Source organism: Equus quagga, chromosome 9, assembly GCF_021613505.1.
Source record: "Equus quagga isolate Etosha38 chromosome 9, UCLA_HA_Equagga_1.0, whole genome shotgun sequence".
Taxonomy (NCBI): Eukaryota; Metazoa; Chordata; class Mammalia; order Perissodactyla; family Equidae; genus Equus; species Equus quagga.
This window is the reverse complement of record NC_060275.1, coordinates 109,685,688-109,704,159: the sequence shown is the minus strand read 5'-3', so window position 1 is coordinate 109,704,159 and position 18,472 is coordinate 109,685,688. Positions and strand designations below refer to the sequence as shown.

General features: G+C 38.1%; 1 protein-coding gene across 6 annotated transcripts in view; it reads right to left on the bottom strand.

Annotated features, from left to right (window-relative positions):
* Window positions 1-18,472, bottom strand: part of DNAH5 (dynein axonemal heavy chain 5) — a 266,364-nt gene that overhangs the window by 149,705 nt on the left and 98,187 nt on the right. For 5 of the 6 annotated variants that reach the window (XM_046670920.1, XM_046670918.1, XM_046670921.1 and 2 more), the window contains 12 exons: window positions 17,906-18,071; window positions 16,983-17,222; window positions 15,183-15,373; window positions 15,007-15,094; window positions 13,900-14,033; window positions 9,427-9,628; window positions 8,642-8,877; window positions 6,275-6,493; window positions 5,096-5,158; window positions 4,551-4,789; window positions 3,373-3,613; window positions 1,353-1,552 (listed from right to left, as the gene is read on the bottom strand). In XM_046670920.1, the coding sequence (XP_046526876.1) occupies window positions 1,353-1,552; window positions 3,373-3,613; window positions 4,551-4,789; window positions 5,096-5,158; window positions 6,275-6,493; window positions 8,642-8,877; window positions 9,427-9,628; window positions 13,900-14,033; window positions 15,007-15,094; window positions 15,183-15,373; window positions 16,983-17,222; window positions 17,906-18,071 (2,219 nt within the window). The remainder of the gene's footprint in view (window positions 1-1,352; window positions 1,553-3,372; window positions 3,614-4,550; window positions 4,790-5,095; window positions 5,159-6,274; window positions 6,494-8,641; window positions 8,878-9,426; window positions 9,629-13,899; window positions 14,034-15,006; window positions 15,095-15,182; window positions 15,374-16,982; window positions 17,223-17,905; window positions 18,072-18,472) is intronic. The other variant, XM_046670919.1, reaches the window with a different exon arrangement.

Here is an 18,472-nt window from a genome sequence, read left to right as displayed (position 1 = left end):
GTTTTTCCTCTTCTCTTTTCTCCCTTTATTGATCTCTCCCACTCCAACAGAATATGGACTTGAAGACTTCTCAGATATTAGCCGTATTAGTGAATACAATTTTAATTTCCATATTCTTAACTGTTAAATAGATTGTTTTAATACTCCCCACATCTTTCTGGGGCTTTTTGTTTACGTTTTTCACGAGATTGTAGTCCCGTAGAAATAGCGATCTCTTATTTACTCCACTATCCATAGCATCTAGAAGACAGCACGGCACATGGTAGGTGTTCAATAAATTTCTGTTAATGCATGTTCCTCACACAACTCTGTCTGTGGATTCGATGCCACTGGTAAGGAAAGTTTCCCCATCCCAAACACAGATTATCTTTACTTAGTTTATGTGTTATCTTCCATTTGTCCTTCACTCTGGTTGGGTATGAATAGTAACCAAATTCATTAAAACTCACCAAATCCTAAAGCTGTCCAAACTCAACATTACCAATAGTCTAATCTCTAAGGCCAAATTTCATATTTTATATTACTTATTTGAAACACTTAGGTGTACCAAGTAAATGGAAAGAAGAGGAATTTTTTATCAAAACAGTATTAAGTAGTTATTACTTCCTATAGTAAAATTATTGATACACATATACACAGAGAATAGAGTGGCATTTTAAAGATAAAATAGCACAATCAATTCATATCTTGATGATGTCCACATTCTACACAATTACCCTATATTTGAGAAGATCCTGGTAAACAAAAAATTATTTCAGAAAGAGCAAAGGGAAGCAAGGAACCGAAGAAATCTAAGTTCATGAGTCCACGCCTTGTGTGTCCAAAGCACAATGGCTTTGACGTAACTGTCAAATAGAAGTGTTAGACTCCTGTTGGTCTGTGCTGCTTTACCTCTCTTTATGAATTAAATTCATTCTCTATCTTAATCTGTCATCTCATTAAAGGATGTACACAACTAAGAGTTTCTAGTCCATAGACGTTAGCAAAAAGGCTTTCCAAGTAGAACGATTACTCTGAAATTCAGAATCATTTTCCCTCTGGACTCTAGGGCCTGTTGAGCTGTCAGCTGTGAGTCTTGTCAGTAACAACGTTGAAATGGGCCGCAAGATCCAAGTGGCTAATGACATGTTGCATTATCTTGTCCGATTGATGGTCTCAGACACATCCCACAAGTAGAAGATAACAAAATAAAAACAGTATCACACATGCTGTACCAAAAGCTAAAATTAAAACAAGTATTTTTCATATGGAGTAAATTATATGAGGGGTATTGTTGCATTTTTTAAGTTAATTTCCCTTGAAATATTTGTCATGTTCCCAATTCTCAGGAAAAAGATGGATGGTTTTCCTACCTGTTGCTCAGGAGGGAGCCCAGCAACATCAAGCTGTCCTCCATGTTGGCGATGATTTCTGAGGTGCTGTCTCCTCGCAAGAGGAGCTCTCCGCGGGTTTTAAAGCTGCCAAATGTGAATGTTTTGTTGTCCCATTCATTAATGACTTGCTTCAGCTTTTGCTCAATGTCTCTCTCTTTCACTGCACTGATACAGATGTCCTATTAAAATTACAAGTTCTCATTTTATCACATGAAAGTCACCCACTATTCCTGAAGAGTCTAGATTCAGCAGAGGTCCTATCTTCCCTCTTTGCTTCATATGTATCTATACTCAGATTTCCAGATCTAAACTGAAATATAATATACGGTGTGTGTGTGTAGATATAGATTTAGGGATAGAGATATTACTGAGTAACAGAAGCTTAATTTGTAAAATTTCCTATCAAACTATTTCACAAAGAAAGATGACAGAAAAGATATGCAACAATGGTATTTTATTCAGCCAAGAGAAAAAAGTAAATCCTACCATTTGTGACAATATGGAAGAACCTCAAGAACATTAGGCTAAGTGAGATAAGTCTGATGGAGAAAGACAAACAATACATATCCCTTCTATGTGGAATCTGAAAAACCAAACTGAAAAAAACAGAGTGGATTGGTGGTTACCAGGGGCTGAGAAGTACAGGAATGGCAGCGATGTTGTTTAAGAGTACGTACTTACAACTAGCAGACAAATACGTCCTGGAGATCTAATACACAATAGAGTGATTATAAACAACAAAACTGTATTATAAATATTAAACTTGCCAAGAGACTAGATCTTAGCTGTTCCCACCACTTGAGGAAATGATAGTGACGTGATGTAACAGAGGCGTTAGCTAGTGTTACAAGGGCAATTATACTGCAATATATGAGTATCAAATCAATACGTTGTATACCTTAAACTTACGCATTGTCATATGTCAATTACATCTCAATTTTAAAAATCAGGGTAAAATAAGCTCATAGTCTTTGCACTTTGTCCTTCATCCTGATTCCCTTCCAATATTCCGTATCTCAATCATAAGCACCATCATCCATCTAGATCTCTCAGCAAGAAATCTAGGGTTCATCCTTAGCTCCTCCCCTTGTTTCTCCTACCACATTCCCACCACCAACAGATTCTACCCAGTTTTACCTCCTAAAGCTCTCTTCAATCTTTTCTACTCTCTCCTGTTTCACTCCCTGCCCCCTCATCCAACACACTATTCATTATCTCTTGCCTGGGATATTCTGATAACTTCCCAATTGGTTTTCCCATCATTCCCCCATGCCCTGCTCCAATCTTTTCTCCACTTTTTGTAAAGAGTGATATTTACAAAAGGCAAATCTAACTATGTCATCCCCTCCCTGTTCACAATACATCTCCCAGATGGCTCTCCATTGCTCCAAAGACCGAAATCGATACATGTTCTAGCCCCTTTACATCTCCCCATCCTCAGCTGTCTCTTCTCTCCCTACCCCCCTACCCCTGCCACTCTGGCCTTCTTCTGGTCCCCCAAACACACCTCAGACCCTTACACATGCTGTTCCATCTGCCTGGCATCATCTTCTTTGCACTTTCCAAATCCCTCACCCTCACCACACAAGTACACTCTGTTCAGCCAGCAGTCATGCACATTTTCCTAGCCTTTCCTATATTTATCACTCCCCAAATAGGTCAAGCCCTGTTATTGTAGGCCCTCATAGAGAAGCATACTTTTCCTTTAACGGTATTTACCATAGCTTGTACCTATACCCTTATTTGTATAATTATTTAATTATATAAATTATTTAATAATGTATGAATGCAGGAATACATCCTCATGTCCCCAGAACTTAGGACAGAACCTGTCACATAAACATTTCTTGAAGGAATTAATAGTTGAATGCCAGGAAAAGAGCTTTAATTGTCCTAGAATGGTTTACTGAGCCAACATTCCACAATGTAGTAACACTATCAAATAAATTTCATGAGACCTTTTAATCTCCCACCATATCCTGCTCTCCATCAATTGTACCTCTATTTCCTCTTTGTATTTCAGAAGAGGTGCCTCCATGATATTTCTTAACTTAAAAGTTTCATTCCCCACATCCAGACTATGCCCAGTGAGAGCAGTTATTCTTTCCCAGTGCCTGTCCATCATGGCCTTACTGGCCATGTGCTCCAGCAGTGGGCAACATTCACTGAAATCATCAATGGTCTTCTTCAGATCCAAAAAAGCCTGCCAGTCCTTCAAGGCCCGGGGCAGCTTCCGACACCTGCAAAGGGAAGCCAGTGTGAAAGATCATTGGCATATGAGCCCATAAGTCTCCAGTCCAACACTGCCTGCTAGCATTTCTACCAAAACAGCCACTTCAAGGGGCCAGTCCCACAGCCTAGTGGTTAAGCTCAGCCTGCTTTACTTTGGCCGCCTAGGTTCAGTTCCCAGGCATGGACCTAAACCACTTGTCTATCAGTGGCCATGCTGTGATGGTGACCCACATACAAAATAGAGGAAGATTGGCACAGATGTTAGCTCAGGGCCAATTTCCTCATCAAAAATAAAAAATAAAAAATAGTCACTTTGAATATCAAATTTTATATCTCATGAGTCAAAGGATATCTGTTAATATAATATACTTTTCCATTACAAAACAATTGCCCTTCCCAACCAGGAAAGAATTTTCTTCAATTCCTCATAACAATTAACTAAGTAAAAGGCATTATTTTAAAGGATAGAGGTGCCTCCTGATTCAATTCTACAAACAGTATTAAGATCCTACTAAATACAAAGCACAGCAGAGTGTATTGAGTTGTCAACCAAAAAAATACAACAAATGACCCTCCATTTTCTTTGGGTTCAACACTTAAAATGATGTAGAAAAATCATAGAGCTCTTGCTTTTATTCCAGGAAATCACCTAAAATAAACTTCAAATGTTTGATAAGTATAATATAAATATAGATCAGCTCCCTCCAAGTTGCAGAAAAGCCCCTGACAAGATTCATCCAGGTTTAAAAGATGTGCGTGTCTCACCATGTACACACAGGGCAATTAATAAATAGCATTTGACAAGGGTGATGTCAACAGACAACAGCAACACAGCACGATGTGCTTTTGAAACATCTGGCATGAAAAGAAAACCTGACAGCCTATCAAAGAAGAAAGCATTTGAGGTTCAACAGCTCTGGGCATGCTAAACATTTAATTTCTCACCTGTTCTGGAACTCTAAAAGTTCATTGTTGATTTTTTCAATATTCACTTCTGACCAAAGGATATCGTGATAGCTATTTACAGTTTCTATGACGCTGTTGTATAGAGTGTATATTTTCTGTAGAAGACTTAGTTGCTTCTTTATTTCCAGAAGCTGAGGATACTGTGTAACTGGCAGACCAAAAAGCTCCTCTCCACCAGTATAGGTGATGTATTTCCGATAGATATTATCAAATTGATTCTAATAAAAACACAAGTGAAAACTCCTCAAAACGATTTACATATGAACAAAAATGCAAACGAAAAAGGAAGATTGGCAAATAAGCAAACATGTATGATCTCTGAGCACATGTAAATAGGAATACTAAATGAGTAGTTAATTACATAAAAACCAACTCTAATTATAACCACAACAAATCACATTTTTAAAAATGTAAGAACATTCCATATTCCACAATAGGCCTTTCTGTCTTCAGGAAAAAAAAGTATGTGTTTAAAACCCATTAAGGTTTTGGTTTTAGAAGGTCATAGAAACTAAAAAGATTACCTGAAACATGATAAGCCTATCACTAGCTTCCTGGGGTTTCAAGCCACTAGCCATTGGACCATTCTGAAAGAAAAAGTCAAACACAAAATAGAATGAAATGCTTGCATACAAATCTCAAGAACTCAAAGTATTTCAATATCAAAGTTAGTTTTCATGCATATCACATACATGATAGGAAACCTTCATCCTATGAAAGTTTTTTTGTTTTGTTTTTTATTTGCAAAAAGGACTCAGGAAAGTGACTCATTGGGAAATATTTTCAAGTTCAAAAAGGCTGAGTTAATGCCACAACTTCCATACATCAAGAAATTCTGAAAACTAAAAATATGTACTATTCATTTCTTAGATGACACAGGCAAAGAAGGCTCAGTAACTACCCTCTAAGAAGCCTATATGTAATGTCTGGTTTTAAACTAAAATACTAATGCCACATTACTCACGGATTTCACCACTCTAATATCTGTTTGTAAAGTGACCTATAATCTTAACATTACAATTAGGTTTTCCTACATTAGAATACTTTCAATACGTAGATTTCTGTGCTGCTTCATCCATGAAGATAGTGCATGGATCCAACCTCCTAACTTTACTCACTTTGTGGTTTGGTGTGCTGCCACTCAATAGGTATAAATTTATCCTATACTCTACATATTTCCCTTATGTAGCACATTATAATTGGCTAGAAATGGGTCTCATTACACACATATTCGCAGTAGAAGATTCTGCACTGAAACTCATATATGTATGATTAAAATATGGACTCCACCTGTCTTGTCCACTTTTTGTCTTCAGCACCAAGGGCAGCGCCTGGCACATGCTGGGCAGGTGCTCTACAGTATTTGTGGAACTAATGAATGCTGTGGGAAGGACAACCATTATAACTATATGTGAATAGTATTTGTCCACAGAAATCTAGAAGGCATCAAACAACTCAGTAACAGATCAACGATATAATATAAACAGCACCTTGAAATTCCCCATTTCCTGTTGAAATTATTCTGGCTGAACTCTAAGTGGAAAGGATTGTGAAAGGGAAATGTCTTTGTTCTCATGAAAATAAAACTCCCATTCCTAGAGAATTTCATTGAATGTGATACATAATCTTTAAACAACAACTACATTTTGCATGCTCTATTCACTCTTCTCCAAAAATACACACAGAGTAAGCCAGAGTCGTACCAAATCATAGTCCGAGTAGAACTGGTGACAGTCTCGGAGAAAAACCTCCACAGCACTAATCAGCTCTTTCCTGAAACTGGGCTGCAGGGAGACCAATTCATTCTGAACTTCGCTGGCACGTGCCAGAAGCTTCTCCCAAGCATAGCGCAGAGTATCCACTTTGTCCATCTCTTCCCTTGCTATCAGAAGCCCATATTTGTTAAGCAGGGCATAGGATTCCTATACAGAAGAAGAAAAGTTTAATTTCTGCCAGTCAGATGCATAAATCTACACACAGTCATTTATTAAAGCATCAGAATGAGAAAGACCAGCATGCTAGGGAAACTGCCCAGAGAGTTCTAGCTCTTCTACTTGCAAACTGTGAGAGCTTAAGTGAGCAACTCAGCCACTAAGCTTCAGTTTCCTCACCTGTAAAATGGGAAAATTCCCTGGCTGCTTCATAGGATTTTTGTGAATATCAAAAAGTATCATTTTAAACACATCTTGAAACTATAAATTATACAAATAAAAAGTAATTTTTACTTAGGCCCTTAAATTCTATTTGAAGACTACAAAATTATATCAAGTAAATGAGAAACATGAAACAATTTAACTGATAATATTAAAATAACAAAATAAACTAAGGTTTTAACTCTATCCCATTTCACTTTGTTGGTAAGAGGTTCCAATAGTAGGACACAAGAGAACATTCTTGAATCAGAGCCTGGAACAAGTCATTGCCCTCAGGTTGCAAATTCCTGGACTACTCTCATGGCTACAAGATTAAAATGAGGGAAAAGTTGGTTTTCATGAGAAAAGATTTTCCCTAAATATTCCTGGCCTCTTCTCCCACCATTACTCCTCCCCATAGAGGTAGGATGGATATCTGATTGTTGATTTGGGAGAAGATCCTTGACTTGGGCAAGCATAGCCTTTCTCCCTCTTCCCTCTTTCTCCTTGAAGGCATGCCTCTGGTCTGCACCCCAGCACCAATCAAATGAAGCAATGTAATAGAGAGGGCTGCAGCCTTCCAATGCAGCCTCTGATGGATGAGTAAGTACAATTCCAGGATCTAGTATGCACAAGCCCATGGTGTATATGTACAGGGTGGCGAGATGAAGGGGGGGTATAATGGGAATACGGGAGCTGTACACTAAATCACTTCTTCCAAACAAGTTCTATCAGTAATAAGGATTGTATTTTGATCTTGACTACTTGACTACAGTTTTTTCTTAACTCTAAGGTGGGGGAAAACAGAGTTGTCAGTTACTAGTCCTCCTCTTCAAACGCCCAGGTCTCCCTCGGTCCTACACAAAGCAGAAGTTCTTTGCCCTGATGTTTCAATTCCCAAGAAGAACACAGTGGACCATGTGATTTCCCAGACCCAACACAGCAGGGGTACAAACATGCAGTCATCTGAACCATTTTCACAGGAGTTTGAAATTTTCCAAAATCCAAAGAGGGACACAGAAAATGTGGGACTAGAGTAGGATCCTGACCATCAGACTTTAAGCCCAGACATTCAAGTTATGGTGTGATGAAAAGATGTTTTCATGTCTGGAACTGTTTAAAGCTACAATTATACTAGTCTCAATTAAGAGAATAAATACAGTGACCCATTCCTGATAAAACATTTTCATCTAGAAAAGATAGCAGGATAATACAAACAAAAGTAATGTGCAATACTAATTGAATTGCATAACTCCTTTGGCTCTGTTTCCTTGTATGTAAAGTAAGGGTTGTAGCAAGTTTTAAAAAGTTAATACAAAGTCAATATATGAATGGACACCATTTGTGCCCCATCCAGGTCCGTTTACCAGCTGTTATTTGCATCCCTGACTGCTGGGAGAGTTGGCTGTAGGGATCAAGCTGCCTTCTTCCCTTGAAAATTGTCCTCAGCTGAATAGGAGCCTCTTCATGGGAAGATTATGGTCAATGACCAACTGATTTGGGGGAATAAAGGACAGTTCTCCTTGCCTCAAGGTGGGACCAACTGTGTGATACAATTCGTGCTCCAGAGCTCCCTGTGGAATCAGGCTGAAGTCAGTCTACAGCTAAGAGCACATCCTTATTTAGCTCCCCCACCCCCATGCCAATCTCATCCTCTCCTGTTTCTCCCCTTCCCCTTCTCCCATGAACACGCATCAATAAATCACTTGTACAGAAATGCTCATCTCAGCCTCTGCTCTTAGGGATCTTAAATGCCACTGAAAGGATTAGAACTGGCCCATAGAAGGCACCGTATAATGTTAGGTATCATCATTATTGAAATTGTTGTTCTTAAGTTTAGCATCCCTTTGTAACTCCAGTCCAGACCTGGTCGGTATTTCAGCTAATATCTCCCAATATGCGGAGCTATTTCTGTATAAACAAACGATTATCAGTTACCTCAATAGGTCCCACTTGAAAGTCAATGGGGATTTGCTGCTCCCTGATTTCCTTCAGTGCCGCCATAGCTATCCGAATATCATCGAGGTCTTTAATTTGACGATTCAGTTTCTTACTGAATTCTTCAACAAGCGTAAAAATGTTTTCCATCTCGCTCCTGTATTTTTTGTTACAGTGACGGCCGATGACAACCATCCAGGCCTTCGTCTCAGCAGTCAGAGTGAACTTCAGGTCTGCTGTAAAACCCAAATGTCCACAGTTCAGTCTGAAAAACTTGAACCAGTGTGAGAACACACAGTGCTACTGTCCACCACTAGTAGATAATTTGAAGCTTATAGCCCTCTAACTCATGAAAAATCAACCTGGAAAAAAATTAGGTTTTCCTAATCTTATATATTCATCATTTTACAAAGCTTGTTTTGCAACAATTCAAAACACAATTCAAAATGCTAAAAAAAAAAAAAGGGTCTATCAAAACCGTTGGAGATAAGCCTAAATGTTTGTTATTATTAAAGAAAAGATACATTTTAATTCCAAATACAACAGACTCATCCCCTTTCTCTGAATTAGCATTTATTATCGAGGTTTAGGAGCACAGTGTCCAAAATAGCCCAAAATAAATAATTATACAGAAAAGAATTAAAAACAAGTCTACAAATTGATCTTAAAGGTTGAGGCCCATAAAAGGAAAGTCAATCTTTAAGATAGCTAGAACTGTCTAGAATACTAATCTAAGTATAACACTGTTGAATTTTTAATCTCTGTCTGAAAGAAAATGGACCAACCTGTGTACAGGGCAATGGCACCCACACAGATATATTCCGGCTCAGCATTAATTTCCCGCACTAGGTTTTGGAAATAGAGAATCTCAGATTCAAATTCAGACAGCAAGGGGTTTTTCATAATAAACGTCATAATGGTTTCTTCTTTCTCCTTTTGCCAAATGTGATTGTAGTGTTTGAAGCAATCCATGCATGTAATAACTTCCTAGAATACAAATAACAGATTTGTGTTGAGAGGGAAGAATCAGAAACGGCACCACGGTATAAGTGAATATTTGCCAACTGCTGGTGGTCCCCATAGATTTATTAAAATGCTTAATTAGTGAACTGTGTGACTAGTTGGAAATGCCACAGAACTGGAACTGCATACAATTGTGCAAATAGTAACCCAAGACTAGTAACAATGAAACTGCTACCATCCCTAGCCAAAGGAAAAGGGGACAGTTTCTAGCAAAAAGAGAGAGAGTCCAGGAAGATTTGTAGATAGGGCCTTCTTGGTTGGAGCTGGACTTTAGGTCAAAAACCACAGCTCAGGGACCAGCCCAGTGGTGTAGTGGTTAAGTTGACATGCTCCACTTTGGCAGCCTGGAGTTTGTGGTTCTGGATCCCGGGCGTGGACCTACACACTGTTCATCAAGCCATGCTGTCGCAGCATCCCACATACAAAATAGAGGAAGACTGTCACAGATGTTAGTTCAGGGCCAATCTTCCTCACACAGACACACACACACACAAAATAACACACAGCTCAAATCATGCCACAGAGAGAGTGCTATGGAAAAAAATACTCTAAACTCACTCTTCCCACCCGCCCCCCTGCCCCCAGACCTCCTCCCAGACTCTCATTGGTCGAATCTACTGAAAGCTTCAGTGGAAACCTACTGACTTGTTCCCTAAGGTCAGAAGGTGGAGATTAGACTCTGGAGGGGCAAACAGAATATATCCAGCATCAAATCCCATTGAGAGATTGTATTAAATCACATACAATGTAGAAATTCACTGGATAAGGATGGCCATCTGTACAACATTAAATCTTCCCATCCAGGAACATAGCGTTTCCAAATATTTCCATCTTTTTTTGAAATTCCTTCTTAAGTTTTAGATGAATCTTCTTAGAGACCCCAAACACTTATTATGTATGTTCCTAAGTATTTTTCAATGATGATGTTATTGGATCTTTTTCCACTATTTTTATAACTGGTTATGGAAGGCACATGTTTACCAAAAAAAGACTGATTTTTTTTCTCTTTTTTATTGCGGTCACATTGGTTTACAACATTATATAAATTTCAAGTGTACGTCATTATATTTTGACTTCCGTATAGCCTACATCGTGTTCACCATCAAGTCTAGTTGCCATCCGACACCATGCACATGTGTCCCTTTACCCATTTTGCCCTCCTCCCACCCTCTTCCCCTCTGGTAACCACCAATCTGTTCTCTGTATCTATGTGTTTGTTTGTTGCTGTTGCTGTTTTTGCATCTTCTACATATGAGTGAAATCATACAGTGTTTGGCTTTCTCCGTCTGACATACTTTTTAATAAATAGTCCTCTTTGCTAGAGAGTGTGCTTCTGTAAGATGAATTGGCTCACTCACAACTGGAAACTAGGAATGATGTCAATATAATGGGGAGGTCACATTATCAAACGCTGTTTTCCCAGCCCCTTGTTTTCTACCAGCTGAAGTGGCAATCCTTTGTGCCACACTCCTTGTGCCACTTCTTGCTTTTGGGTCAATTTGGCCACCACTTCATTTTGAGAATGTTCTTTGCCCAGTTCAACTTGATCTTTGCATATTTTACCCTTATTTTTATAACTCAGCAGCTTCAATTGTTTCTTACACGACCTTCTACCAAGTTTCTTTCACTTTTTGATAGTAAAGTTCTTATTATAGCACTACTAAATGGGTTAATATTTTACTATGATTGTTAATGCTTTTGTTGCTACTCTGGTTAGAAAATTTCCTATGTTTTGTGTGTCTGCCTCAACCCTGCTCTTCTCATAATCCTTATTATATTAAATGTGCAATTTTGCAAGACAGTATTTTCAGGAACATGTTTACTGCATTACAGCAAAAATGCTTATAATTATCCTTCAACTGACTACTAACTTAACTCTTACTGGGCTATAATTTTTTTCAGATTAGCCTCTTGGATTTACTTGGTAGATAATCATATCATTTACAAATAATTGAAAATCCTTCTCTTCATTTCTAAGTTAATTACCTCTTGGGAATCAACTTTTTCTATTGGCTTATATTATAATTTCATGGTTACATCTGCACAAGAAACAATTTTCAAAACTGAGATAGAATCAAAAATGCCATTATTTGAAAAAATAGAGCATCACCAACAGCATTCCAAATGGTCCCAATTGCTTTAAGTGAATTTCACCAACCCGCACCAAAGCAGCTCCACTCCAACTTCCCACACACAGCTAGAGGTCCCTCAGAGCCTCAGGCCTAATAGGTGTTGAGATTTCCCACACATTAACATACAGAAAGCTAACCTGCCACTGCTTCTCCCAACTACAACTGATCCTCTGGCATGGGCTGAGATGTCGATGTGCATACCCAGAATGCATTGCAACAGCATGTAGACATATTCACAAATGTATGATGACTTGGAGAATGAATTATAGGTTATCAAAGACCCATGAATATGGGTAAAAATTCAAGAATCTTGAGCTCTTTCAACATGCAAGAGTTCATAATATAAGACTATACCCTAACTAAATAAGTTTTAGACTCTCATTTATTGTATCTGAAAGTGTCAGTCTTTATTAAATTGGAACTTTTTTGAGTGGAGGTAACCCAGAGCTTAAAGGAAAAATTACATGAACTACACATGCAGAGCTGTTCTGCTTAAGTCACTTTTATTGCCAAGGTTATTTTATTATTTGGACCAGCACATCTTTCCAAGCCGGGCAATGCTCTCAGTTGATGGCCGGCCTAGGGATGTGCTGAATGTAGGTCAGGCGTACGTGCTGATCCAATCAGCTGTGGCAAGAGGAAAGGGGATGGGATCAGAGGATTGTCTGTCGTTGAGCGAGAATCATTCAGAAGGGTCTTCGGCTGTGGAGGGCTGGTCTAACTCCATCACTGTGTGTATTTATTCTTCCAGAAACAATTTATCCATCCTATCAATCTTAAAAAAGTCCTTCAAGTTATTCTATGTGCTAAAACCCTTTCTCTTATTTTAAGAAGACTAAGAGCTACACATTTCCTTCATATAATAGCAAATGCAACAAAAGTAACACAGAGAGAAGCATTTTGTTGCCAGCAGTATGTTAATCTCAACTACTATATCTTACCCTGAGATTTTCATAATACTGGCAGTTTATATTCAGAGAAAGTAATGTACTTTATTATTGATTTATTTTACTGTATTTTCCATGATTACTGAGACATCTGAAAATATATCTGATTGTTTATTACCATCATAGAATATTCTACTTGCCTTTATCATTTAGTGTAGAGCTTGCTAAACTAAGCAATAGATAAATATTTGTTAAATTGAATTATGTGAACACTGTCCCTAGGGCAAAATTAAATACGAGACCTTCATTATATTACAAAAGGAAAATTGAAAATGTACAAACGCAAAAGCTTCCAGTTCCCTTGGGAACTAATTAAAGTTAAACTGAATAATATTTCCGCACATGTTTACAGCCACGGTAGCTTTTCAAAATGCTTTCAAACAAACGCAACTCATTCTGTCAAAACTCAGTAATAGAAAAGATGTGTTGAGTGAGTGACAACTATTCCCTCAACACTGAGAAACATTTTTAAAGAGTCAACAGGTCTTAGAGGCACTGTGAACACAGATTTTTTTTAAGTATAAATTAACTTCAGGGTTTTGAGTCTCTGACCACCACAACAGATTTGCCTGAACAAAAAGGGGAAGTTGAGAGAAGACTAAGTTGAAAGAAAAAATTAACCCAAATTTACATCCATGTCCAGTATAAGTTTGTACTGATAATACTAATATTTTCTTTATTCTCAGTATTGTCTGATTTCCATGTGGCAATATACATAAATTTTCATGTGATATTTTATAGGATTTGCCTGACAACACAAATATGAAAAATCGACTGTAAATCTTATTCTATTTCAAATGTACTAGTGTCACGGACTCTTTGGAGGGTAATTTTAATACCAGTCTGACCTGTGGTTTGGGACATAGCAAATTTTTTAACAGATTTATTTGTACTAAATAAATCAGGAGGTTACAGGCATTAAACAGAACACAATATAAAACATAGGAATAACAGTTCTCTTTCACCTTGTAATCTAGAACAAAAGATCTTCAGTTAAGTAAACGTTTGCCGAGCGCATACAAGACGCCAGAAGCCTCTCGCTGAAGGCACAGTTGGTGAGCCCCGGGGTGCATGTCAGACAAGCTTGTGATGCTTAGCTTCCCACAGACACATATTGTAAAGCAAAGGGCCCAGGCGACAAATCCTCTTGACATACCTTTTTGGTGGAGTTGATGATAGTGCTAAGCACAGAAACTAATTTTACAATCTCTTTGTTGTCAGAAACATTCTTATAATAGTTCCTGGTTTGCACGGGAATGGGTAAGTTTACAGATGCTATTTCAAAGGTATCTAAAAGCAAAAAAAAGAGAGACAAGATTATATCGACAGCATAGAGCACATGCTTTAAAAAGTTGAGGGGATTTGTCTAATGGTAAAGCAAGAACCTCTAAAACCTTCTTTATAAAAGCAACCGAAAAGAGTGGGAAAATTTGTCAATATCAATTTTCAGGACTCTGGAAATGAACCAAAGCTTGCAACAATCCAAGGAATTCTTGCTTATTCAAGAAAAAATGCTGAGTCTTGGTAACAGCAGTGAGTTTTGTGGTGTTTCAACTGGTTCTACACCCACTGCCCCCTCACCAGCTACATAGAACCTTGAGAAACAGGAGCCTTGCAACCACTGTGGCCATGGAAACCACAGCCTAGCAGTAGCCTAGAAGTCACCAGAGGGGCCAGACTGGGTGTGCAGCTCCTCAAGAAGCCCCACAGAATTGTCACTATTTGACCTGTCTAGAAGCTCCCTGGAAAAGCCCTAATCAAAGAGCTTACCTTTATTTGACCTGACTCAGAACACCCTGAGTGAAAACATCCTGATCCCAAGACATTTGTCAAAAGACAATCAGCAACAAGTAATTAATTTTACAGAATATAAATGAAAACCATAAGACATACAGCAAAAATCACCACACGTTAGCAAAACAGGACACATAATAGGTCAAAATACAAAATGTCTCTTAAATGTCAGGAAATATTCACTGTGATGAGAAGTTTCTCTTTAAACTGTGAAACTAAAATGTTTCTTGTGCCCCGTTGGATCAGAAATCAGTGACATAGCCACAAATGTAAAACAGCCACTAAAAATGTGCTATTTTAAATGATGATATTAGAATACATGGATTACGTATTTTGCAAACTTAAAATTGGCTCATAGATTAGTATTCCAACCTAATCTGATTGAGAATTGTATGGAAGGAAAATACATTTTAGCTCAGTAAATGTTGGTTTCCAACGACTAGTTAAAAAGAACTGAAAGAACATTTACCTTGAGGTTCGTTTTCTCCCATTTCAACATCAGAATCACTGTCTTCATTATTCCGCAAAGTAGCCATTTTTCTTTCATGCATCTTTTTCTGTAATATAAAAGGATATTTCTCAGCTCAGTCCCATGTGTAAAAGAAGCAGCTTCCGTGTGAAACGATTTCTTCATCGCACACCCACCTTGGACACCAGCTCACCGCTCCACTGTCTAACCCCTTTGGTGACGCTGACGATGCACTCCACGGCTTTGTTCAGTGTCTGCTGTACGTCTTCCAGGGCGGGCGCCATCGCAATGTTGGGAATGGCCAGAGTGATGCCTGCCCGGAAAATGGGCAGACTGTTCTGCTTCATCTTAGACGCAGTGTTACTGTCTGAGTTAACACAAAAGAGGAAAGATTAATCTTTTTAATTCAAAATGGGATTTATTTCATTTTTAACCAGAAAAATTAAAGCACTTAGAACAAGACAGCGTAGGTATATAAGGGGACAAATATTTTGAATGCATGAATGAATAAAAGCTAATGGGGGATCTAGCTTTGCTCAACATAACAGAGCAGTTCAGTGGAATCCAAGTCCTTTTCTGCTGATGACAACCTACTGGGGCACCCTCCACAAAGGACACCCGCTGTGTGGGCTCAGGCTTATTGTGCAAACTCTTATCTAAAATATTAAAGACAACGCTGTCCAAATAACAGGATGCTAACAAATTAGCTAAATGTAGAATAAGTAAGCAAGGCATGAAGAACAAGGATAGCTACCAGACGAAGCCAAAGTCAGAACAAGCAACCAGTTTAGAATTTCAAATAAAACATACGCCTCTCCTACCACCCTGTGTATAACCCAAACTCAGAGCAGTTAAAGAGTGGAGAAGAAATAAAGTGTGACTCAGCATTTACATCCAAAGGGCTTTCAAAGTTGAGTAAAGGTATAGGTATATAAACACAGATATGTATTATGTATGTATGTGTGTGTGTGGGGGGGGGTGTAACTTTTTACATATTTGGAAATAGCTACAATATATAAAGTTGGGAAAGATATGTCATTCAATATTCAGCATATCAACCAACAGTTGATAAGCTCTAATAATATCCATGTGTCAAAGAAAAGGACTATCCTCCCTCCATTCTGAAGTGAAATAAAACGTAATAAACCATGGCACCAAACAAAAAATTCTTTCAATATTTCCACTTTTATTCATCCACTTTTAATTAAATATTAGAGATGGTTTCCCTTAAATGCCAGTATTCAAAATGAATAAAAAGGTTTTATTATCCTATTCCTTTTCCATTTTAATTAATTAGTTATTTTATTTTTTACTATTTTTTAATTTAAAATTTAATTTCAGAATGTCTCTATATTTGATGGATTTTTGTGGCCCATCTGGGAAATGCAACACTTATTTGTGAAATGTGCTGAGGAAGAGATGATTGTATTGAGAAGGAGGAAAACAACAAGAAAGTATACTGAAAGTATATTGACACAAAATAGTAAAAAATACAAACTATTACACAAAAATAGTAAAGCATTTTCTGCTTTGGAAAAGATGGCATTAATAAGATCTTTATCACCTTATGAGACTAGCTAATAACCTAATAATTTAACAATGAAATTATCTTTCTATATATCTTCTTTTTAAAGTATGTATTTTTTTCTTTCACTAATTAATTCATTTTACATGTTTTCATCATATGACAAAAAGATTAAAAGTGATGTCAATTATTATGTTATTAACAAAAGCTAAATGACTTTAGGTAAATTACTTAACCTTTCTGTGCTCAGTTTTCTCAGTTTTAAAATGAGAGTAATGATGGTATCTACTTCATAGAATTGTTGGGATAAACAAAGTTCATAACATATAAACTTATAAGGAGGCACTCAATAAATGGTGGGGTTTTTTTTTAATTATTTAAATAGAACAGGTATACACACAACCAGCAACCATGCCTGGCCAGCCAGTAGTTAAACTGTGTTGGGTATTACCCCGGAAGTTCATCGTGTTGGAGGAATGAATGCGCCTGCGAATGGCCTCTAGCGTATTCCTCGTGACTTTCAGAAGAGCATCCACGTTTTGATGGTTGAAATGAGAGAGTAACTCGTGGGCTTCTTCCTCCAACATCTCCGTCTCTTTCTTCTTTCTCGCGATAGTCGTCAAAGGCAGGAGACCTGCCCCAGCATTAAGGGAAGATGTCAAAGTGTCGGAAATTCCTTCTTCTCTTTTTGCTGTTACAAGATGAGAGAGATTGAGAGAGAGAGGGAGAACCAGCTATTGCAATTAAAGACAGGAAAATTAACATAAATGACAGGCAAGTTTAACAACAAATGTCACACTTCTTAGAAGTTGAAGCCATCAAAGGACAGGAAAAGGAAATCCGGGCACCAGGTGCACTGATGGAAGCCTCTCCTCCTCAAAGGAAGGAAACAGAGGAGAGGCAGGAGCTATGGCCGAAAAAGCAAGACTGGGCCTCAGGGACCTGGGTTTTCGTGCTCGCTCCTCCTCCAACAGCCATAAAAGCTTGGGGGAATAATTTCCCTTCTCTGCCTCTCAGTGTCCTCATCTGTCCCACCAAAGATTTGCTCTAGTGTAGACGTACTTCAACAGGAATTCCAATCCAGAATCCATCCTACTCCACTGATAAGATAAAAAACACGCACACATACCTGCAAAGAGAGCTAACAGGGGCCAATGCAAAGTATATGTTTGTAGAGTTTAACAAAAAATAATGGGAATTAATGACATAGAGTCATTACAATATGCTCAGAATCATAATTTCAGATTTACAAATGTCCCTCTAAAATTGGGAGGGTGTTTATAGAAGTGTGAAATTAATTGATATGTAGAAATTAAATTTTAGTTTTCCGCAATGTCCTAGAAAAACAAGACCTTCCAAGACCCCATCTCTTACCTGAATTTTTGGTTTTTGAATCAGCACCATTCACACTGTATATTTTTTCACTTTCTTCTTTAGATGGAACTTCCACATCCAGCAACATATTTATTAGCTCATTGACGGCTTCCTCCACTAATGAGCTTTTAAAGTGTAGTATCTGAGCACCATTTACACAAAGGTCCTACCAAAAAAAAATTAGCACAGTGTCATACTTGTTGACCGAGCTCTTGCAGGCACTTCAGTAATGGTAGTAAGGCCATAGGTTCAGCCTCCACATGAGATTTTGACCTCCAGTGATGCTCAGCCCCTAACCCAGGCCAGGCATCCTGTAAAGGAATGCATTAAAGACAAGGAAACCAACTGGAACAGCATGCATGGACCAAAATTACACTTACTTCTCCAGCAGCAGAGGAGACAACTCCAAGCACCATGAGCAGCCACTCTTTCCATGAAGTTTCCCTCATTTCACATAAATCTGCTCTAGCCAGGCTTCCTTCCTCACCTTTGCCATCAAGCCACAGTCAACCCCTAATTAATTTCAGATAGTCCGCTCCCCTCCAACTAGATTACACATTTCTCAAG